Source organism: Natrix helvetica (genome assembly GCF_964273705.1).
Source record: "Natrix helvetica genome assembly, chromosome: 1".
In the NCBI taxonomy this organism is placed as follows: Eukaryota; Metazoa; Chordata; class Lepidosauria; order Squamata; family Natricidae; genus Natrix; species Natrix helvetica.
The window spans coordinates 341,417,807-341,442,821 of record NC_138548.1 but is presented as its reverse complement, the minus strand read 5'-3'; the positions used below and the strand labels follow the sequence as shown (position 1 = coordinate 341,442,821).

General features: G+C 42.8%; 1 protein-coding gene across 1 annotated transcript in view; it reads left to right on the top strand.

The window, feature by feature from the left end:
• Positions 1–17,747, top strand: part of IL17RE (interleukin 17 receptor E) — a 45,488-nt gene extending 27,741 nt beyond the window's left edge. The window contains exons 9-17 of the mRNA XM_081934770.1: positions 810–994; positions 1,345–1,401; positions 3,382–3,429; positions 6,279–6,324; positions 8,310–8,461; positions 8,632–8,700; positions 11,282–11,333; positions 13,487–13,594; positions 15,245–17,747. Coding sequence (XP_081790896.1) covers positions 810–994; positions 1,345–1,401; positions 3,382–3,429; positions 6,279–6,324; positions 8,310–8,461; positions 8,632–8,700; positions 11,282–11,333; positions 13,487–13,594; positions 15,245–15,939 — 1,412 coding nt within the window. The 3' untranslated portion in view covers positions 15,940–17,747. The remainder of the gene's footprint in view (positions 1–809; positions 995–1,344; positions 1,402–3,381; positions 3,430–6,278; positions 6,325–8,309; positions 8,462–8,631; positions 8,701–11,281; positions 11,334–13,486; positions 13,595–15,244) is intronic.
• The last annotated feature ends 7,268 nt before the right edge of the window (positions 17,748–25,015 follow it).

Below are 25,015 nucleotides of genomic sequence, written 5' to 3'. Positions count from 1 at the left end.
AGTGAAGCTGAGCTAGATTTTTATATAGTTTTATCCAGCTGTGTGTGTGAGAGAGAGAAATGAATGGGGGCCTGGGGAGGAAGTCACTACACTTGGGGAGGGAGAGCACCAGTGAGGTTAAGCAGAGTCATCCACGGTGAGGCAGCAACTAGCTCAGCTTTTTCCTTTTACTTTTTTTTTTCATGATGAGAGTGGTGAGGCTGTGCCTCACTTGCCTCACCTGACTGCACGTCACTGGTATAGACCATTCAGATAGGATACAGAAAAGAGTATTTCTAAACAAAACAGAGCGATTGTCTGGGGTTCCTAGAAAAAGTCTGTTTCTCCTAACAAAATAAACACTAAGGAAATACTATACAATATTAATGTCAGTGTCAAAAGACAAAGGAGGGATTGAAAAACTGTGAGAAACTAGTATATGTTTATAAATGTTTCATTCATTCATTCATTCATCATACCGTTTTCCCCAAAATAAGACGTCCCCAGATAATAAACCCAATCGGGCTTTTGGGCACATGCGCTAAAATAAGCCCTCCCCGAAAATATTACAACACAGCAACAGCCATGAGGTCACCACGCTCGTTGCCTCCTGCACCTCAAAAATAATAAGACCTCCCCAAAATAAAGCTTATTTCAGGGGGGTCAAAAGAAAATAAGACCCTGTCTTACTTTTGTGGAAACACAGTATTTATCTATCATATTTAGAGATTACCTATTTTCCTGAAAGAGCAATTCTGGGCAGCATACAAATAGCATTAAAAACATCGTTCATTCATTCATTCATTCATATTCCTTATTTATTTTGCTAGATGCTGCAGATCTCTGGTCCTCGTCGCACTTTCGGGACTTCAGTTCCAGTGACAAAGCTGAAATGACCATAGCTTTGAGTGGCCGCTGCTTCTTTTACCCCACCGTCTCACTTTGCTGGAAGGAAAACTCTGCTCCAGAGGCAACCTGCCAAGATATCCCCAATTCCACAGTCAACCAGATGAAGGTAGAGCACGGAGAGCATCCTGAATAGGAGGGGAAGAACATGGTTTTTGCGACTTGAGGAAATGCAGCCCAGTAGCAAAATGAAGGCCAAGGGAATTCTAGGAACCTCCTCCCTTAGTGGAGGCCTTAGGCTTGCACACTCCATCTCCTGAACGGATGGAAGGAAAAGGCGGAAGGCCGAATGGTGTTTGTTAAGGGAATGTCCTTATCAGGCAGTTTACAAGAGAGCCTCTCCCAACCTGCCATGCTAGCTGAGGAAATGAGAGAGAAGCAAATGGGGGAAAGATCATTCTGGGATGTTTGGACATTGTACCTCTGGAATTCATTGACTTATTTTATTTATTTATTCAGGCTTCTTCTATGCCGTTCGAGTTTGAAGACATTGACAGGCTTACAATTCCTGTTGCAGTAAGTAAGATTAAAAGCCCCAAAGCTAATCACAGTCACGTTCCCATCTAATCAGTTCATAGCGCCTGGAGAACTTGCGGCAAAATCAGCCTTTTGGCCAGTCTCCAATAGAGGGTTTAAAATAAAGACCTGTTCCAATTGTTGGAAGAAATGTCCATCTGGGTTCAGTTCCAAGTGGGGGGAAAGACACTGGAAACATGGAGGCTGTTTGGAAAGATGGTTTAATGGTGGACAGGATCGCATGCCTTGGAGCTCCTGGGTGAAAAAGGGGAAGAGATGCTGAGAGTCCCTGGGTTTTATGCCCTCTCTGGGCTTTGAACTTCCTGGGGCACAGGAAGAGTATCCTGATTGGTTGCTGTCAGAGGTCATAGCTAGCTTTGAGGGCTGTCTGTGTGCTATGTTTGGTTGAAACTTGGTGGGTGGTACAATGAAAGACAATGAAATGGCTCTGCTTCAGGGAGGTAGAACTTTGTTATGTAGAATAGACTGACTCAGGCCTTAATGTCCCAATGACAAAGGTTGGGGAGGGAGGGGCTATTAAGAGTGAGTCTGTTTTCTGCCTAAAAACATGTTTCTCCATTTCTCATTCAGATTAATATAATATTCTACCTTTTTAATATTTCCTAGGATATTTCATTTTTCTAGTAGAAGGGTGGGGGCTAATTTCCTTCACAGGGAAGCAGAGGAAGAGGGAAGGACATATGTGGGGGAAGCCTGTTCCACAAGAGTGGCCCCGAGTCTTGTGCACCCGGCCTTGAGAAGTCTCGTGCACCAAGTGCCTGATGATCACATTCCTGATAACCAGTACCAAATGCAGCTCTTGTAGTAGAGGTGCCATGGAGATCAGGGGTCCCCAAACCCCTAGGCCGCCTCTAACTACCACGGCCTGTTCGAAACGGGGCTGCACGAGCGACATGTGCGGGCACGAAGTTCTACTCCCACAAGCGGCAGGAAAGCACAAACGTGAAGCTCCAATTGTATGAACGGCAAACCCCTGCATTTATATACAAGGCTCCACCAGTGGTGGGTTTCAAAGGCTCCACCAGTGGTGGGAGTGGCTTGCCAGCCATGTGACTGGGTGGGCATGGCCAACTTGTAAAATGTGGTTAAACTCACTTAACAACGCTCTTGCTTAGCAACCAAAATGTTGGCTCAGGAACTCTGGCATTGAAGTGTGCAAGTCTTAAAGCTGTCAAGTTACAAGACCCTTGCGCCCCTAACCCTTTAGGAAAAAAAACACCCCAGGGGTGTTCAAACTTGACAGTTTTAAGACTTGTGGACTTCAACTCCCAGAATTCCTCCTCTCGCTCTTCATCTTGATGATGTGCGGACGGGCGGGGGGAGGCAGCTGGAACCGATTCTAAACGCCACTGTAGATTTGTGGAACCTCTTCTATAGAAGAGGTTAGAACTGGCAGGAACCCACTCCTTGGCTCCACCCACATGAGCAGAGGGCGCTTGCGCCTAAAGCTGCATTTCTGCCAATGGAACTTTTGCTCAGGACCACTCTCCGCTTGCGCGAGTGGAGCTTCAGGCATGAGCACAAACATCCTCTGCTTAAGCACCATCCGCTCTTGCAAGCAGAGCTTGGTGCATGAGTGCAAATGCTTGCCAATTGCACAATTGGAGTTTCGCATGCGAACACAAGTGCCCACCCCTTACACATGAAGCCCCATTCGTGCGAGTGGAGGGCATGTGCGCCTTCTACTAGCACCAATAAAGCTGTGTGTGTGCGCTCGTGCACCTCCCCCACCACATGCCATTTCCTCCCCCTTGTGCGGGGCCGGGCCATCAATCTGGAAAGGTTGGGACCGCTAATGTAAATAAACTCCAACACACCCATAATTCCTAAACTTGCTGATTGTTTTTTACCAGGGTTGTTTTGAGGCACAAAGGCTATATTGGGTTCTGAGAGAGAAAGAGACACACAGAGAGAGATGCTCTCTTCCATTGTCCTAACATGTAGTTCTTCTTACTCTAGGCATACAGCATTGGAAGCGTAGATGTGAATCCACAGCTCTGCTTCAAGGTAAGAGATAACATCTACACACAGACACCCATCACCTCCTTACGAGATAGTTGCCTCTTAAGAGTTACTGAGATCTATTACAAGCCTAATGAAACCTCCTGAATTTTGAAGGTAAAAGCGTGCAGTGAAAGCCATGAATTTTATTTAGTTTAGAGGCTAGTTGAAGTAGATTGTATCTGTACTGTTATGAAAGTACACAGCTAGGATGCAGTCTATAGGGGGAGTCCTCGACTTACGACTAGTTGCTTAGTAACCATTTGAAGTGATGGTGAACTTCCTTGTAGAGGACTTACCTGATCCAAAGTTCCAAGGTGACCCTTCCCACCGTGATCATGTGACCGTATCTTGGGTACTTGGCAACTGGCCTGCATTTACAGCTGTTTGCAGGATCCCAAAGTCACGTGGCTGCATTTTATGAGAGTTTTGTCCCAAAAAAAGACATTTACTTCCATTTTTTGGCAAAAACAGTCCATAGTGAATCATATAATGATCACTGCAAAATGGTCATAAAATGGGGTCAGTCGCGACTTAACATTGTGACGGGCAGACTCCATTATGGCTGTAAATTGAGGATCACCTCTAGAGCAAAGTGCGCCATTCCAAAGGAAAATTACTCAGTCCAAACTACTTCTTTGTAAGTCTTTGACACCCAGCAAACAGTCATCAAAATGTATTTTAAAATGTATTTTTCATACATTTACAGTATAGTAATCTGACTGTTGTAGCTACCCAGGATTATATTGTATAAGATTGTATATTGTATAATATGGTGGTCCTATAAGTCTTTTAAATAAACCAGAATAAAAAAGCATGCCAAATTTCTTCAAGGAAAGAGGCATTAGCAGCATATGAGATGCATGTTTTCTTAAAATTCTGTGGAATATCTCAAGTAATGTTAGAAGATGAAGATATAGTAGCTCTAGATGGGATAATCTAGGCTATGTCTGCAGGACTACAAATGAAGAATAGAATACAACAGAACAGAACAGAGTAGAGGAGAGGAGAGTAGAGTAGTGTAGAGTAGAGTAGAATAGAATAGAATAGAATAGAATAGAATAGCACGGAATTAGAATAGTATAGAATAGAATAGAATAGAATAGAATAGAATAGAATAGAATAGAATAGGGATGGGATGGGATGGGATGGGATGGGATAGGGTAGGATAGGATAGGATAGGATAGGATAGAATTAGAAGAGAAGAGAATTAGAATTAGAATGGAATAGAATTAATTAGAATAGAATAGAATAGAATAGAATAGAATTAGAATAGAATGAGAATAGAATGAGAATAGAATGAGAATAGAATAGAATAGAATTAAGATAGGATAGGATAGGATATAATAGAATTAGAATAGAATAGAATAGAATAGAATAGAATAGAATAGAATTAGAATAGGATGGTATGGTATGGTATGGGATAGAATAGGATAGGATAGAATTAGAAGAGAAGAGAATTAGAATTAGAATGGAATAGAATTAATTAGAATAGAATAGAATTAATTAGAATAGAATAGAATTAGAATAGAATAAGAATAGAAAGGATAGAATAAGAATAGAATAGAATTAGGATAGGATAGGATATAATAGAATTAGAATAGAATAGAATAGAATAGAATAGAATAGAATCAGAATAGGATGGTATGGTATGGTATGGTATGGGATAGAATAGGATAGGATAGAATTAGAAGAGAAGAGAATTAGAATTAGAATGGAATAGAATTAATTAGAATAGAATAGAATTAGAATAGAATTAGGATAGAATAAAATAGAATAGAATAGAATTAGAATAGAATAGAATTAGAATAGGATAGGATGGTATGGTATGGTATAGAATAGGATAGGATAGATTTAGAAGAGAAGAGAATTAGAATTAGAATGGAATAGAATTAATTAGAATAGAATAGAATAGAATAGAATAAGAATAAGAATAGAATAAGAATAAGAGAATTAGGATAGAATAGAATTAGAATAGAATAGAATAGAATAGAATTGGAATTGGAATTGGAATGGAATGGAATGGAATAGAATAAATTAGGATAGAATAGAATAGAATTAGAATAGAATAGAATCAGAATCAGAATTGGAAGAGACTTTGGTGGTCTTCAAGTCCAACCCCCTGCTTAGGCAGGAAACTCTAGAACAGGAGTGTCAAACTGGCAGCCGGCAGCCCGAATGTATCATGCACAGGCTATGGCCACCCAAGCTGTGTGAAGGGGGAAAACGTCGCGAAACATCACGCGACAGCAACATGATGCGGCAAGTTGGACACCTGTGTCCTAGACCATTTCAGGCAAATGGTTGTCCAATCACTTCTTTAAAACTTCCATTGTTAATCGTTCTATCTAATGTCGGGTTTGCTAATATGGTATCTGCAAGGTATCTCTGCTCTGCCTGCATCTCTATGACTTCCCCTATTGGATCAAAATAGAAATGATGGCAAATCACATAAGATCTTTTTGATCTTGTACAAGATGCCACGCGAGCTTGGGCTAAAATACAGGAGATTTTGGCAAAGTTTAATTTTTAAAAGAACTTTATTATTCTTGGTTGAATTACAGATTCCCCCCCCCCCCCACCAAAAAAACCCCCCTTTATTTCTGGAAGTCATTAAAATCAAGTTAGATAGTCAGACTTCAGCCTGGAGGCAATAATTAAAAGATTTAGTATAGTATCAGTCCTTTGATTTAGGGCAGTCCCTCATTCTAGTTTGTATGACAAATGTTTAATGAAGAAAGGTACAAGGTTAACTGGAGGGACTTAAATATTCTTAAGTATTAATCTGCGTAAGTATTAACTGCAGGGTTTTATATGATGAGTCATAACTCGACAATTTATCTTTTTTTTTTTAGTTTTCTTACATGAACACCAGCCACACTGAGTGCCCACGCCAGACAGGTGAGTCTACTTAAGTCTACAATGTGAACCTCCATTTTTGTTTCATGGGGAGACGGGGGGGGGGATTAATGATTAATCTCTACCTGTTGAATTGAATGAGTTTATTAGAATACCAATCCCTCATTTAGGAATATCGACCTCTTTGTATTCTTCTTCTGAATCACCTCTCAATGAGCATAATATCTTCACAATTGGTACTAATGAACTTTTACGATTCCTACAGGGAAACAAAGCGTTGTTTTGTTCCCTGCTACTGTCTGGATTCCCTTTGATTATCTCTAGTCTGTGGTCTGACCATTCAAGTTTCCTTTGCAAATGCCTAGAGCAGTGATGGCGAACCTTTTTGCCACCGAGTGCCCAAACTGGAACGTGCGTGCATGTGCGCACACTGAAGTGCCAGAAACCCGAAGACCAGTTGGCCGGCGTGCAAATGCCTTTTTTTGGGGCCGTTTTTGGCCTGAAAAATGGCCTGAAAGTGCAATGAAAAATGGTCTGTTTTGGTGGTGTTTTTCAGGCAGTTTTTCCAGCCATTTTTCCGGCAGTTATCCAGCGCTCCAGCACCTGTGAAGCCCAGTGTGCTGAAATTCAGTAGAACAGCTGGCGACCGTGCGTGTGCCCACAGAGACAGCTCTGCGTGCCACCTTTGGCACGCACGTCATAGGTTCGCCTTCATGGGCCTAGAGCAACTCAAAGAGTTTACTCCTAAGTCACTTTTTGCAATAGTTAATAGAGACACTTTTTATTTAACCACAACCCCAGCTTCCAAGGTGCAGCCTTAAGATTAACATAATGCTCTGGGATTTCCTTCCAATCTTGGTTAAAAGGGAAAAAATAGAGTACCTCATTCATGGGGTCATGCTACAGGTCTGTTAATTTTGTACATACCACAACCAGATATGGGGGGGGGGGCGATGGGCTTTTGTAGTACACTGCAAAGTGCCATCAACGAATAATATTTGGTGGTCTGGGACACTAAGCAGGAAGATTAACATTTTTACAATTTCCATGTCAGGCCTGGAAGCCATCTTTTGCATTGGGCCTTCTGGCCTGCCACATTCAATGCTGTGGGAAAACGGGAGGGGGGATTATATGGAGTATGGGAGATATATAGTCATAATAACATTCCTTTCTCAGAGTCAAGGACATCCTGCCCTGATTAATTGTTCTAATTGTCAGGAAATTCCTCCTCAGTTCTAGATTGCTTCTCTCCTTGATTAGTTTCCATCTATTGCTTCTTGTCCTGCCCTCAGGTGCTTTGGAGAATAGTTTGACTCCCTCTTCTTTGTGTCAGCCCCTGAGATGTTGGAACACTGCTATCATGTCTCCCCTAGTCCTTCTTTTCATTAAACTAGACATACCCAGTTCCTGCAACCGTTCTTCATATGTTTTAGCCTCCAGTCCCCTAATCATCTTTGTTGCTCTTCTCTGCACTCTCTCCAGAGTCTCCACATCTTTTTTTCACTTTCTTCAGTGCCTTTGTAACCTTTGAAATATCACTAAACCTATGGTTGTAAGTCAAGCATTTAATTCTGCGTGCATACAAAATCTTCAGTCAAAGCATTCTGCAAAACAACAAAAGATGAAAAGATTCAGAATCCTCAGTGTAGGTGAATTTGTGAATGACCTCAATAGCAATAGCACTTAGACCGATATTCCGCTTCACAGTGCTTTACAGTTCTCTCTAAGTGCTTTGCAGAGTCAGCCTATTGCCCCCAACAATCTGTGTCCTCATTTTACCCACCTCCAAAGGATGGAAGGCTGAGTTAATCTTGAGCCTGGTGAGATTTGAACTGCCAAATTGCATCAGCCAGCAGTCAGCAGAAGTAGCCTGCAGTACTGCACTCTAACCACTGCACCACCGTGGCTCATACTTATTGTTAGTACATTTATCATATATACGGTAACATATTTATCCTTAAAAGATTAGAAATAATAGAGCATTGGCTGAAGAATGAACACAACTGATTTTGTTTTTTCTTTCTTAGATACTACTTGGAATGTATCTCTCAGTGTGAAATTTCTGCAACTTCACTTAAACTTCCATTCTCGCACACCGGCTTCCTTTAGTTCCGCCTTATGCCAGCCGGGATCTTCAAGCCAGTGCCAACCTGAACCCCCTGTCTATACCATCTCCCATGTAAGTGACTCCCGGTCTCAAGAGGAGGGATTTGGGATAGTTTCCAGAAATAACTCAATCATGACTGTTGAGTAAGGGAAGCCTAAGAAATGATGTACTGTATGTTGTATTTGACCTGGACGGTTGCCAAAGAATGTATCCAGGATTTAATTCAAGGTTATGTTTTGCAGACAGGGGGATCTGCCTTGAGTGAAATGAATCTCATTCTTCCTTGGACAGTCTCGAGAAGTTGTGTGCTGGTAAGGACTAGCTTCCCTTCTTCCTTTTTCTTAGTAATTAATTAAGGGAGGAGTAATTCCTTAGTGAAATGTGTACGGTTTTACCACAAGGGAGTCAATTAAAGGTAGTTCTTTTTTTTTAGTGAGGAATTGGGCCTGGCAACTTGGATGTTGGGCAAAGCAGCCGCTAAGTGAAAATCACATGACCCGGATGTTATGATTTTCATTATGATTATGATTTTATGATCAGTTTTCCTTTGCTTCTGGCTATGTCCTTTGGGTGAACTGGGGTGCTTCCTCTCTGAGGACATCTCGATATGGGGCAAATAAGCAAGTGGAAATAAGAGCAGAGAGACACCGTGGAAGTCATAAAAGGATGGAAACTAGAGGAGGGGAGATTAATAAAATGCACATTTTTATATAATAAGGAGAAGTAATAGTAAGAAGGGAAATTAGAATTTGAATGATGGTATTACTAAGTATACTTAAATAATATGGTGACTGGCATAAAAATAATATATTGAACTATTGATTAAATAAATAATGAAAGATTATAATTCAGTATGAATAGGTGTAGTTTACTGAATGTAACAAATACGATCAAAAATACTTTATTTGTATTAAAATGTATGACATGCAGAATATGGTGATTGACGTAACAATAACATATTGAAATATTGAATAATTAAATAATGAAGGATTATAAGTTGAACAAGCAAATAATGGAAGATTTCAATTTAGCATAAATGTTTGTACTATTATAAGAATTATATAAGCCAGTTAAAAGTAATAAATATGACTAATAATATTCCATTTGTATTGAAAGGTATGACCCTTAGAATAGGGTGACTGCCATAGATATGACACATTGAAATATTGAATGATTAAATAATGAAAGATTATAATTTAATAAAAATATGTGTATTATTACAAGGATTATATGTTTGTTAAATGAAACAAATATGATTAATACTACTTCATTTGTATTAAAATGTATGACACTCAGGTGCCATACTGTTCTCGCATTGATGTGTTTGTTTAAAGAAAAACTTTTTTTAAGAAAGGGAAAGAAGAAAGTCACACATGCAAGGACTGATTGCTAATGTCATTTTTTAGCATTGTTATAAGTTTGCATGGTCACCAAGTGCAGTTGCTAAGATTACAGGTAGTCCTCGCCTTAAAACTGCAACTGGGACCAGAAACTCTGTTGCTAAGTAAGGAGGTTGTTAAGTGAGTTGGGCCCAGTTTTATGATGTTTTCCCCATAGTGGTCCCAAAGGTGCTTTTTTTCAAGAGGCAACTGAACTTTTTGGTTTTTCTTTGAAGACATTTTCACTTTTCATCGAAGAAGCTTCTTCAGCTCCTTTGCACTTTTGGGACAACCATGGCCTGGGTGACTGAGAATCTCCATAGACTTTTCCCATGTTTGTTCAGAGGATCAGCGCAGTCGTTAAGTGGACTTTCCTTCTCAGAAGGGAAATGAGTCCTTTGCAAATGGTGACCAGGATGCTGCAACCGCCATAAGTACCTGCTTGTTGCCAAGCGCCTGCATTTTGATCCGATGACAGTGGGGATGCTGCAGTAGTTATAAATGCGAGGACCAGTCGTAAGTCCCTTTCTTTCAGTGCCCTAACTTTGAACAGTCACTGGTTCTAAGCCAAGGGCTACTTGTACCTGCAAATTAGCCAACAAGTTGATAAGAATAAAATGCTTGTTCAATAGGAACACAGAGGTGCCCATTAACACACTTTATGCAGATAGTCCTCCAGTTACGACCACAACTGCGCCCAACATTTCTGTTGTGAAATGAGACATTCGTTAAGGGAGTTTTGCCCCATTTTACGACCATTCTTGCCTCAGTTATTAAGTGAATCAGTGCAGTTGATAAATTAGTAACCCGGTTGTTAAGTGAACCTGGCTTCTCCAATGACTTTGCTTGTCAGAATGTCGCAAAAGGGGATCACATGATCTTGGGATACAGCAGCGGGCATAAATATGAACCAGTTGCCAAGCCTCTGAATTTTTTTCCAAAGCTTTTTATTAAACACACAATAAAACATTGGACACAGTGTAACCGTCCTGGCAATGTCTTTTCCATACATACAAAAATATAAAACTAAATATCATAACCACCTTGCTTGTTTACAATTGGGCTATTCAGCACTTACAAATATAAAAGTCATCTCACTTACAACCAGGTTACTTTGATCTTGTCTTATACATTTTCCCTCTGTTATAATTACATACGTAATTCTAGTTTTCCATTCTATAGATCCTAGTCGTGATTTATTGTAAGTCCCTCTTTTTTTTGTTCCAACCATCAGTAAAATTTATCCCAGATCTTGTAATATTCTGTTTCATCTTTATTTTCCAATTCCCACGTCAATCCTCTGAATTTTGAGCACATTTATTTTCCAATTCCCACGTCAATCCTCTGAATTTTGATGCTACAAAGGTCGTCACTGTGAAAAACAGCCATAAGTCACTTTTTTTTTCAGTGCCGTTGTAATTGAATGGTCACTAAATGACCGTTGTAAGTCAAGGACTATCTGTACTGAGTTCCATTGTCCTATATGCCACCTCTTTTTTTCCCCACTTGTTAGGTCTGGCGTTCTGATGTACAGTTTGCTGGCAAGCGACTCCTGTGTCCGGATGGTAAGTTGCACGATCGTTCCATCAAGAACAGAGTGAAATAAAGAGGAGGTTGTGTGATCCTATTGTGAAAAATGCCCATTATTTTTGTGTCTTCTGTGGTGCTTCTTGGAAGGTAGAGATAGCAGTCCTGGGTCTACTTGCCAATGGTTGAAGTTATGTCTTGCTCAGATATTTGGAAGAAATTCCAGATCTTAAAGAAACAAGCTAGAGGACGACGTATGGAAGGGCCGACAATGGTGGTTCAAATCAATGACTCAGAAAAGCATTAAGGCATTCCAGAGAAAGCAAAACGACATGATTAATGACAGCATTCTGAGGAATTACTCAACAATTACTTGACAATTCCAATTAAAGATTAACAAGGGAAAGCACAGACAACAATGCTGCAATGTGGATAGCAGATCCATTTTCTCCATCCCACCCCCCACCCCAACCTTACATTCAGGTCCATCCTATTTCCTTATGAGTTAGTAATGTTTTATTTAAAAATGTCTGCTATAATGACAACATTGTTTTATAAGATGGATGGTTGATTTTAAAAAATCGCCTAGCATGGAAATAATGGATCAGATATAATCCCCTGACATATTGTTCAGGAAAGGGAAATAATTAGGATGCAAACTTAAGAGGCGTGCTTTTCAAAACATACCAGAGTTCTGAATGTGTTCAGCCAATCAATCATTCTTTCTTCGGTTATCCCAGTGTTTTATAAAACCAGGCAGCTTTAAGAGGTGTGGACTTCAGCTGGTAGGGGGAATTCTGGAAGTCGAAATCCACACATCTTAAAATCATCAGGTTTGAAAAACATCAGGTTATACTCAATCCCCTTTCTCGTGCTTTTTATACCTGAATTTTCCTTCCCACTTCCAAAAGAATTGTAGTGCAAATTGAACATAAGCTAAGTCATCATTTGTAGGATTTTCCTTCTGGAGATGTTTATTATTTCCCTTTGGGGTTCAATTTGGGACATGTTGCCATTTCCTTAAACTTGCTAATGGTTTCCTTGTCTATGTGGACAGTGCTTAGTTACACAACTCTTAAAAGAAAATATTCATTGTAGTATTTAAACTTTCCTCAACCTGACGTCTTCCAGAAGTGTTTGATCACGCACGACCAGATAGATCAGGGGTGTCAAACTCAGTTTCATTGAGGGCCGCATCAGGGCTGTGATTGACCTCGGTGTGTGTGTGTGTGTGTGTGTGTGTGTGTGTGTGTGTGTCCAGCTGGGTGGGTGTGGCCATCTTGATGCCACTCCCCAAATTGCTGGCATGTTTCCTCTTCGCATTGGGTAGACTGGGCCAAAGCAAGGCGGGTAAACCAGACTGAAGTGATGTGGGCCAGCCCCTTACATTTTCCAGGATGGCCCCTTAGGCCAGATCCGACCACATCCTGCCCAAGGGCCTTAAGTTTGATACCCCTGAGATAGATGGTCCGAGGAACTGTGGTACAAGCAGCTCCTTGACTTACGACCACAACTGGGAACAGAATTCCCATTGTTAAGTAAACTGGTTGTTAGGTGAGTCGTGCCTAATTTTCCAACCATTTTGCCAAGGTTGTTAAGTGGATCATTGCAATTGAAAAAGTGAACCCTGCGATCTTTAAGTAAATCTGGAGTTTCCCATTGACTTTGCTTGCTAGAACCTGGCTGGGAAGATTGCAAATGGCAGTCATGTGGCCCCAGGACACCGCAAACGTTGTAAATACATGCCGGATGCCGAGCAAAGAAATTGTGATCACATGACCTTGGGATGGCTATGTTGGTTGTAAGCGTGAGAATGGGTTGTAAGTCACGTTTTTCAGTGCCGTTGTAACTTTGAATGGTCACTAAATGAATGGTTGTTCATCAAGAACTACCTGTACTGCAGAGGTGGGTTGCTCCCAGTTCAGCCTGGATCGGGTGAACCGGTAGTAGTGGCGGCGGAAGGCTCCGCCTACCCTTCCGGACATGAGTGCGCCCAAACCTGTAGTAAAAAAATTGGCAACCCACCACTGCTGTACTGTATATACATCTGACAAGCCCAGATTTGGGGAAAATTGATAAGTAGGAGATATCGCAGGTATACATTTCTGCAGAAATGCACAAGTAATCAAGAATTACCGTACTTTCTATAGCTATTTTACATCACTTTCCTTCACATTTCTTTTTCTGCTAGTTTCTCACCGACGCTGGGGACTGCTGGCCTCTGCTGTAGTTTTGGGCTTGGGATTGCTAGCTTTGGCAATCTTCCTGATTCACTGGAATATGCACAGACACCGTAGAGGTAAAAAGCATCCAAGAACTGGTTTATAATGGGTGTGGGTGGATTATGGCTCTATACTTTCGCCAACCTCAAGCAGCGAAGCAGAAAATATGATTTTGCAGCAGAAGCTGGTCAGTTTAGTGAGAAATTGAGACTCATAGTCAGCCAGAAAGATAATAACTTTTTGCAACATGTGTAGACTTGACACACCTTTAATGCTAAATGTGGTTGGTTTGTTGGTTTTCGTCACAGCGCGATACAAGCGGTCCTTGGGTTATGACTGGTCACTTAGTGATCGTTTGACGCTATAACAGATCCTTTTTTTAAAAATCTACATACGACCTGCATTCAAAGTTCCCATAGCAAACTATGCTTTAATGACGTTGGCATTTGCTTAATGGTTGCAGCAAAAAAGATTGCAAAATTGGTTGTGGTCACATGACCCACTTAATCACTATGATGACTTACAATCAAAATTGCACTAATTGCAATTGTAAGTTGAGGATTTATCTGTATGCAAATTTGCTAATCAGGGCTCAGTATTACAAGACCTGGGACACGAATATTCACTTAGTACTACATATAGAACAGTCCACACTAACCTGTTTAATAATCTGTATTTTAAAATGATCACTGTGCTGGTTTAATGTTGTATCTACATGGATCTAAGTGTTAATTTAAAACAAAACCGTCAAGCAAACTAAAATGGAACATGTACCGGGGAAGATGGCATAGAGAGAAAGGCTAAAAAGAAGTGAATTTGAGTTGATTCAGGTGCATTCAGGTGAACTTACTTTAAGGAATTATTTCTAAGGCTTCCAAATGTGGATTATTTTTTTAAAAAAAACCTTTACCTTTACCATTTGTCTTGTCTTCGAGATAAATATGTCAAATGCATGGGAAGATTCCTACTTGTTTCTTTGAGTATTTTGATTTATAGTTTCTTTTCTTCTCGTATAACATGCCAAGTAGCTTAATCTTAGAAGATCCAATCCAATATCTTTATTATGGTCTCCGACTAGCCTTTACAATAAGAGTACAGTAAAAAAAAGAGAAAAAAGTTTACCACAACAGTTTGTTGTTGGGGAAGAGAAAAAATAATAATAGGACAATAAAACAACCTAGCTCAGCGATGGCGAACCTTTTTTGGCTCGCGTGCCACAAGTGGGGGGAGCGCAGGGGGGTCGTGTGCGGGTGTGCCGCACCCATAATGCAACGCCTGGGGAGGGCGAAAAGAGCCTCCCCCGCCCCCCCTGGAGGCCCTCCGGAGGGTCGTTTTAAGCGCTCCGAAGGCTTCAGGGAAGCCTCCGGACGGTCCCTGAAGCCTCCGGGGGGCGGGGGGGCTCTTTTCACCCTCCCCAGGCTCCTATAAAGCCTCTGGAGCCTGGGGAAGGTGAAAAATAGTTTTTAAAAGGGTGAACTCAGCTGGCCAGCGCGCACATGCGCGCTGACCAGCTTACAGGACAACGCCTCGCGTGCCCTGACAAATGGCACCGCGTGCCACTTGTGTCACGCGTGCCATAGGTTCGCCATCACTGACCTAGCTAATTACGGGTAAAAGTTTTAGAAGATCAGTTGCTTTCCTCGGCAGATTATTAGATTCCAATAAGCAAAGACCCAAGATCCCGTAAGAAGCATTCCTCATCCCTTTCCCTTCTGTTTCTCTTCCAGACGCACCTTGCCGGCATCCTTCCCGTCCCATCCTGCTGATCTATTCTCCTGATTCAGAGGAGCACAAACAGTTGGTCTGCTCCTTTGCCGCATTGTTGCGGTCGGCGCTGGGCTGCCCTGTGCTATTGGACCTCTGGGAGTTGGGCCACGTGGGACGACTGGGCATCTTGCCCTGGGTGTATGCCCAACGGGAACTCGTGGGTCGCAAGCAGGGCCAGGTGCTACTGCTGTGGAGCGCAGGCAGTGCCAATGCTTATGGACTCTGGCAAGGAGCAGTAAGCAGCCCTGGTAAGAAAGCCCCAGAACCCTATGACCTCTTTGGGGCAGCCATGGCCTGTTTACAAGGTGAACTTCAGAGTACGGCTGGAAAGGTCCAGCGATGTGACTGGGCGATTGCCTATTTCAGTAAACTGTGCAACCGGCGGGATATTCCACGTGCTCTGCACCTTCTTCCCCGTTACCGCCTGCCTCAGGACTTGCCGGACCTGGTTGGGGTCCTGCAGGGCAACTCCAGCTCAGGACCCAACTGGCTCCATACTAGTGCCAAAGCCCTTGTGTGCCACCTGCTCAAAGCCGAGAAGAAGAGGAGTTCACGGAAACAGCGGAATCAGCCATGGAGCAAGGACATCAGGAGCCTGGAAGAATCGCTGTTCCCCCTCACTCAACTCAAGGTGCACAGGGCAAGCTGCACTTGAGGGCTGTGGACTAAAGGTGTATTGCAAAATGGGATTGATCCCACTGGTTATCTGTAGGCAGAAGGTGTTCATTGGGCTTCAGAAGGGTTGGCTTCTTTATGGTGCCTAAGAAATGGCATCTGTAATCATCTTGGCCGGTAAATCCAATGCCACAAAAACAAAGGAAGGGATCCAGCTCAGCTAAACGTAAAGCAGAGGGATTTCTCTGGGTGCCAGAGAGCCCGCCCCTTCTCCATCACCTGGTGGTCATGGCATCTGTTGCCATAGAGATGATAGGGTACGGCGAAGAAGGGGTCGTGGCCTTGCTGTTGAAAGCGGGGTGGTGCAATATGAACGTTGTGGGCAGTCGTGCGAGTGATTCACAGGGGCTGCTTTCTAGCAAATTCCTCCTGGAGGATAGTAAGCTTGTCAAAAGGCAGCCAGGTTAGGCCCAGGGAAGAGGATCTTGTTGCAAGCTAGATGGACTGAACGAAGAGGCTGAATTCTTGCTTTGTTCGACGTCCATCACTTCAGGACTCTAACCCACAGAAGGTGGAGGACATCTCTGACATCTTTCAGAATGTTCGGTTTTTTTCTTTTCTTTTCGAATCATGGGTCCTTAACATTTCTACTTGTGGAGACACCAAGACCAACACAAAGAAACCTGCAGATAGTGATCTCCTAGATAGTACACTAAGGGTTGTTCCCCACTGTTGAGGAGAGGTTTGTCAGAGTTTCCGGCAGCAATCACATCCAGAAAGCACACACAGGTAACTGATTCAGCAGGATTCAATAACCTGTCTTTATATATAATATAACACATGGAGTAAATATACAATACCAAAAGCAGGTTTTCCAACGTGGTAGTAAATACAAGCAAACACAAGCAAAGGCGAGAACAGGTTCAGTTTCCGTTCAGAGCAGCAGACTAGTTTAGAACTTTTAGTACAGAAGTTAAACTAAGCCACACCCAGGCTCCGAGCTGTCTCCAGCAGATACTGTTTCAGTTTCCAAACAGCCCTCATTGGCTGGCCTGTTACCATGTTTATTCAAACAGTCCCCATTGGCTGACTTGTTGCCATGTCTTTTCCAGTCTATGAACATTCGTACTCTGACAAGGTTCTCTCCATCTACCTATGAGCCGGCCAAAAGCTATGCCAGCAGGGAGTCAGCTGTCCCTGTTACCAATCCCTATCCCGATTCTGTCGCCCATCAATGCAGTCTCCTGAATCCCTTCAAGGAAATGGGGTGACAAAGGCGCAACAGATTTTATGCCCCTTAGATCTGCCCTGGAGGGGATCAGAATATGTCAGGGGAAAAACACTCTTCGAACACCAGTACAGCTGAAGAAGAATCTTCTAGCTAGAGAAGATAAGCCTTTTTGCTCATAAACCGCGGATAAGATGACGGGAGCACCAATGTGGATATCACAAAACAAAAGGCATTTTCAGAGTGGTTGTTGTGTGCGAGTGGGGAAAGGACTTACAAAGTCATACAATTAGGTGGATTTAAATCAGCTACCAGCTTGCCTCGCTTGTGACGGCTCCATTTCCAAACCAGCAAAACAAGCCCGTTGCTAGGAGAGTTGTAAGAGATCTTTAATTTGTTTTGTGTGTTTGATCTGCGGAGGTTTTTTTGTTTTTTGTTTTTGGTTGTTGCTGTTGCTCAGGTCCTACATCTGTTCTTGGTGCTGCTATCTTGAAACACAATAATAAAGATGACTTTTAAAGGAAATGCAAAAATGCAAAGGGCACTTTTCTGCTTTAGGTATCCACAACACTGTACTGATGGTCCCTTAAAAAAATAGAAACTTTGATAAACTAAAGTCACCATGCCTTATTGAAAAGTATTTCTGTGCCTCATGACATTGAAAGTAAGTGTGCCAGTCTTTTCAATGAATAACCCCCTGATGGAAGGGGTGTCTGTGTTATTCCATAATGCAGCTTTAGCCAACTCGTGGCCTTTGAAATACATTGTGTTACAGCTTCCAGACCTAACCACGTTGGTTTAGAATTCTGATTAGATCCAACATATCTGGAAGACAACAGATTGGGGGAAATTGTTCTAATGGCTTCAGACAGTTGGCTCTTCCATTTAAAATAGTTTTGTACCTCAGGATCTATTATTGTTTATTTCTATTTAGATCTAATTCTAGATCCACACAGACATTCACATATACAGGTAGCCCTCGATTTACGACCACAATTGTGCTCAAAATTTCTGTTGTTAAGTGAGACATTTGTTAAGTGAATTGTGCCCCATTTTATGATCTTTCTTGCCTCAGTTGTTAAGTAAATCACTGCAGTTATTAAGCTAGCCACATGGTTGTTAAGTGAATCTGGCTTCCCCGTGGACTTTGCTTGTCTGAAGGTCACAAAAGGTGATCACATGACCCCCGGGACACTGAAACCGCCATAAGAAAGACATGCCTGCTACCAAGCACCCCAATTTTGCACAGGGAATGGTACAAAAATGTGGAAAATGGTCATAGACCACTTTTTTCAGTGCGGTTGTAACGTCAAATGGCCGCTAAACAAATGGCTGTAAGTCAAGGACTACCTATATACCATACAGGGCTTGAGGTTTTTTTTTTAAAAAAACTTTCTTATATGCCTTTCCATTTCATCGTTCAAACGGCCCAATACAATAATGTATAAATAAAGGCACATTTCTGCTTCAAGATAAAACATATCTGATCAGTAGCTATTCTCTGAGGAGATGGTGGCCTTTAGGTCAAGAGTCTTATTGAGTCATTGTTCTATCTTATTCAAATAATGTCGAAGGAGTTTCAAAGCTTACAGTCAGATATCTTCCATCTCCCCCCACCCCACCTCTTTTCTTAAAGAAACAAAAACCAGCCAAATTTGGATTGGCTCTATGGAAGAACGGAGCTAAAATTTCCTGTTCCCCTGGTCGATTCACTGCCTCATTGGCAAACAGAGGAAGCATGGTAGTGTAATAGGAATTCTCCAAAAGGAGTGAAGAAATCAAGCGAGCCATAGTGATTTAAATTTAGCTTGAGATAACCCCAATCGTGCATATAGTTGAAATACATTTTCCATCAGATCTACTGGGGGATTCATAAAGATTTCTCCCCCCACCCCCACCCACTGAAATCACACTAGTTCCTAGAGAGGCCCAAGTCCATGGCAATTTCGATTCTCCAAACACTTGCAAGCCAAAATCAGGGTGAGTACAGAAGTGAGGGTGGGGATAAGAATCATTACAGAAATTATCTCCTGTCTGAACTAGTTCACCGTGTTGCTTTTTCCTTGATTTTCTTTGGGTGAATCTCCAACGGAACCCCTAGTTTCCTAAAAAGGGACATGTGGGAAATAAGGCAAGATGGGGAACCCTATAGACAGGGGGTGGCCTGCTACGGGTTCGCCTGGGTTTGGGAGAATCCATAGCTAATGTTATGGCGGGTTCGGAGAACCTTCAAATCCCACCCTTGGCTGGCCCCGCCCACCCCACCCTGCCCCTCCCTCCCCACCCTGCCCCTCCCTCCTCACCCTGCCCCTCCCTGGAGTCTCCACGCGGCCCATTTTGGATGCGAGGTAAGTGCAGGGCCCGTGCAGAGGCTCGGGGAGGGGAAAGTTCTGGAAGGCCAGAAATGGGCCCTTTTCCAGCTTGCAAAGGGCTTCCGGAGCCCCAGGGAGGTTCAAGGAAAGCCTCGGGAGCCCGGGAAGGCGAAAACTCCCCACCACCACCATGGTGCAGGAGGCCAACTAGGCCACGTCCACCATGGCCACGCCCACCCAGCAATCGGGCAGAGAACCCGTTGCTGAAATTTTTGAAGACCACCGCTGCCTATAGAGGAGATTGTCTTGAAAAAGAGAAGAGGGAGGACTTACAAAAATATGAGGTTACCCCAGAAAGGCATGAGGGAGTGAGAGAGACACTCTTACATATAAGAGTCAGGCTTTTAATTGTTGTTATTCAGATAGTCCTCGACCTATGCACACAACTGGGCCCAACATTTCTGTTGTTAAGCAAGACAGCTGTCAAGTGAGTTTTTGGCCCCATTTTACAACTCTTCTTGCCTCAATTGTTAAGTGAATCACTGCAGTTGTTATTAATAACTCAGTTATTAAGTGAATCTGGCTTCCCCATTGATTTTACTCATCAGAAGATCACCAAAGATGATCTCACGACCCTGGACACTGCAACCGTCATAAATACGAACTGGTTGCCAAGCATCCAAATTTTGATCACAGGACCATGGGGATGCGGCAGTGGTGGCTTCCGGATCCCGTTGCAACTGGTGTGGTTGCAACGGGGCCCAGCGTCCTCTACATGAATGCTCGCAACACTGCACACATGCACGGCACATGCGCAGCGCACATGCATGCATCTTACCATCCAGCGACTCCTCCACAAGCCTCAGTGACACTCCAGCTGCTTGGCGGAGCGTCGTGCAGGCGCTGTATGCGCCATGCACATGCGTGGAAGCTCCAAAGGGTTTAAAGACAGGTAAGGAGCATGGGCGGGTAGGTGGGCCCTCCAGAGCACTGTACTGGAACGGTACCCGGTACTCCGGGCAGGCTCCGGTACTCCCGTACCGGGGCGTACCGCCTGCAACCCACCACTAGGATGCGGCAACGGTGGGAAGTGTGAAAAATGGTCATAAGTCACTTTTTTCAGTGCCGTGGTAACTTTGAATGGTCACTAAATGAATGGTGGTAAGTCCAGGATTACCCATGCCTTATAACAAGAGAGTTCTAGTAGTTGAAATCACTACGTGGATTTTTTGTTCCCGGACTATCTTAAAGGGAAGATAAAACCAAAGGTTGCAACATAGAAAAGATTATGGCTAGGTGGCTACATCAATATGGGAGAACTTTACTTGGTAACATATCTGTCACATTTATAGGAATAGCAATAGCACTTAGACCAGGAGTGTAATTCAGCAGATTCTGACAGGTTCTGGAGAACCGATAGGGGAAATTTTGAGTAGTTCAGAGAACCAGCAAATACCATCTCTGGCTGGTCCCAGAGTGGGGAGGGAATGGAGATTTTGCAGTATCTTTCCCCTGCCACACCCACCAAGCCACGCCCACAGAACCAGTAGTAAAAATAAAATGAATTTCACCACTGACTTAGACTTATATACCTTCCCAGAGGTATACAAGTCTAAAGCCCTCTCTAAGCAGTTTACAGAGTCAGCATATTGCTCTCAACAAGTTGGGTCCTCATTTTACCGACATTGGAAGGATGGAAGGCTGAGTCAACCTTGAGCCAGCCAAGATCGAACTCCTGGAAGTGGGGCAGAGTTAGCCTGCAATTCTGCCTTCCAACCACTGCACCACGAGGGCTCACTTATCCTATCTAAATGTGAAACTGTTCTAGCTTCTAAAAATCCCACACCTGCTCTTTAACAATCATAGTATACATTTGACTTTTCTTTTTGTCTATACATGAAAACAGGAAAACTATCTTCAGTTTAAAAGGGAACTTAGGGAACTAAAAATAGACCACAAATTCCACAGATTTAAAACACATGTGCAATATATAAATTTTCAGAAATAGTACTTATCATACTAGCCTCCACCTGTACTACACTTTTATAATTATTGTCAGTAACCTCATGGTTACTATTCTGAAAGGCAGATGTTTCAAACTTCACTCTTTAAAAAAAATATCAAGGTTTATGAGAGCAGAAATTGTACAATGTTGTATTACTTTTAATTTTAAAATTTAATATAAAATGAAATGCCACATGTCTCCACAGCTAGTCCTTGACTTATAACCACAATAGAACGCAGACTTTCAGTTGTACGTTTTCTCTACCTTCTGACAAGCAAAGTCAATGGGGAAACCAGATTCACTTAATAACGGAGTTCCTAATTTAACAACTGCAGTGATGCAGTTAACAAACATGACCAGAAAAGTCGTAAAATGGAGCAAAACGCACTTAACAAATTTCTCACTTAACGACATAAAATTTGGGCTGAATTGTGGTTGCAAATCGAAGACCACCTGTACATCTTCCGAAGCCATCAACTTTCATTCCACAACTATCAACTATATAAGTGTTGTCCCAAGGTTTCGTTTTGGGTTCACTTATACCTGGCACGCAAATCAAACACACAAGGCACGAAATTGCTTTATTTTGTTATAGGACAAAGGGCATTTGGAATAAAGGTTTCCACAGCAAGCGCTGTTAGTGGTAGGGAAGGGTGATGTGTTGGAATGTCTTATCTATAAGTGCTGGTTGTCTCCTGGCTCCTTTTGTGCTTTGGATTGTACCATGTCAAGGCTTACCTTTCTCTGATTTTGAAAGTGAAAAGGATTTCTGGTTACCGATATTTGGCTAACGATTAATGAAGGTCAATCCGGGTCCACAAATTTGTACCCCCTGAAATTCTATCACAAGGACCAGGATTTACAAGTCTAATCCAGGCCCTACAGCCGTGATGGCAAATCTATGGCACGCGTAGCCATTTGTTAGGGCACTCAAGGCGTTGCCCTGTCAGCTCCAGCGTGCATGGGTATGCTGGCCAGCTGACTTCGGCCTTCTTTTAAGGTTGTTTTTGCCCTCCGGAGCCTTCAGGGAAGCCTCCTAAAGGCTCCGGAGGGCGAAAAACGGCCCTACGAGCAAACTAAAAGTCCGTTCCTGAATTTCTGGTTTGCCCTTACGGCCGGTTTTTCGTGCTCCGGAGGCTTCAGGGAAGTTCCTGAAGCCTCCGGAGGGTCTCTGGGGGGTGGCTGAGACTGTTTTCTCCCTCCCCAGACTCCTAGAAAGCCTCTGGAGCCTTGGGAGGGCAAAAAAAGCATGCCAAAAGCGGAGGGTTGTGCTGGTCGTACACACATGCACGCTGATGTCACACGCAAAGCATTATGGGCGTGGGCACGCCCACACATGACCCCCCCCTGCACTCCCTCCGCTTTTGGCTTGTGATCCAAAAAAGGTTACCCATCACTGCCCTATAGCAATGTGTTTCAACCATGGCAACTTTAACACATATGAACTTCAACTGCTGGCTGAGAAATTTTGGGAGTTGAAATCCACACATCTTCAAGCCATCAAGGTTGAGAATCACTGCCCTACTGTCAGGCCTGCAGTCATATTCCTTTTAGGATCTTTGTCCTGCCACATTCTCTCTTATTTTACTATGCTGTTTCATTAATGGGGAATGGGGAGGGGGAATTGGAAGGAGTAGAATGTTGTTGTCAAAATAAAACATTCCTTTCTAGAAGCCCATGGTCATTCTTTGTCTCCGCACCTCTACACCTGACCGGGACTAGATGGGTGGAAATGCCAGCATGGCAGTGGAAGATTGGACCATGTGATGGACTTGTGGGTATAAGATCATGAACTTTCAACTGGGTGGGAAACCCCGGAAGCTTTCAGATTCGGGTTTCCACAGATGTACCAACATGTCTCTCTTAATAAATTGGAACTTTGAGGAAAGCTCTGCCTTGGACTCTGATTTAATTGTGGATGATATTTGGAACGCTGACATCTACAGGATCAAGGGGTAGGTCTTTCTACTGAATTTAAACCAGGAATTGGCAGCTTCTGATTCTAAAGGACCCATTAGAAATATTCACTTCAGGGCGTGCCACTCACACAAAATGGCTGCTTTGGGTTTGTTTGTTTTTTTAAAATATAATTTGTGTTAAGAATTTTTACGCAGGCAAAAGACAAAGATGAAAGAAAACTGAACCATGAAAATAAGGAAAAATAAAGAGAGAGAGAGAGAGTGGAGAAAGCAAAACTGTAGAAAATAGAAAGAAAAAGAAAAAAAGAGAAGTCGGCAACTTCGGAATCCTTTCTAACAATTATGAACAACCTTTTTAGTCCCTCTACCCCAGAGGTGGTATTCAGCTACATCTGACAAGTTCTGGAGAACTGGTAGCAGAAATTTTATGTAGTTCGGAGAACCGGCAAATAGGCTTCCCCTGCCCCTGATGCCTCCCAGCTGATCTTCTTTTGTTGCCCTTAAAATGGAGAACAGAGCTGGAAAGCAGGTTAGTGGGGTGGGGAAGGAATGGAGATTTCCCAGTAACCTTCCCCCAGGAGTGGGGAGGGAATGGGGATTTTGCAGTATCCTTCCCATGCCATGCCCACAAAGCCACACCTCACTCACAAAGCCACAGGACCGGTAGTGAAAAAAATTGAATCCCACCACTGCTTCCCCCTCACTAATATTATAAAAATTCCTTCAGCAATTTGTTCAAACTTTTTCAATTATTCAGTCCATCCTTTCACCTGTCATCCTTTCACTTGTTTTTCATTTTCAGTGAAAAATCCACAAAAGCTTATTGATCTTGTAAAAGTACTTACTGTTTTTCATAAAGCTGCTTTGAATGACCGTATAGCTACCTAAGGGCCATGGTGGCTCAGTGGCTAAGAGGCTAAGCTTGTCGATCAGAAAGGTCGGCAGTTCAGCGGTTCAAATCCCTAGCGCTGCGTAACAGAGGGAGCTCCTGTTACTTGTCCCAGCTTCTGCCAACCTAGCAGTTTGAAAGCAGGTAAAAAATGCAAGTAGAAAAAATAGGAGCCACCTTTGGTGGGAAGGTAACAGCATTCTGTGCGCCTTCGGCATATAGTCATGCTGGCCACATGACCACGGATATGTCTTTGGACAGGACTGGTTCTTTGTCATTGAAACAGAGATGAGCACCACCCCCTAGAGTTGGGAACGACTAGCACATATGTGCGAGGGGAACCTTTACCTTTTTATAGCTACCTAGCTACTTACCAAATTTGAGAACACAATTTTCTTTCTTCTGTTTTGCTTAAAACGCATAGCAGTTACAACAATGAATTGGCCAAAACAGCATGTTATCCTTCTTTTTATGTCATGAAAATGGGATCCTCTCCTAAGCTAAGGTAGGCCTCAATCTGAAGGTTTCAAGCCACACTGTGTGATTCCTTTTGTTTGTGGGCTTAGTGTGTGGTGTGACCTTCCACCATGACAACTCGCTCAGTAAACTGGGACTAAAACAAAACCCTGACACATAAACATTGTCAGTTTTGGTCCACACCCAAAAACTTCATTTTTGGTCAGCTCGAAATCTGAAACTTTCCAAAGGAATAACATCTGGATTTGCTCGGGTGGCATTAGGAAAAATGCTGGATTTAGTTTGG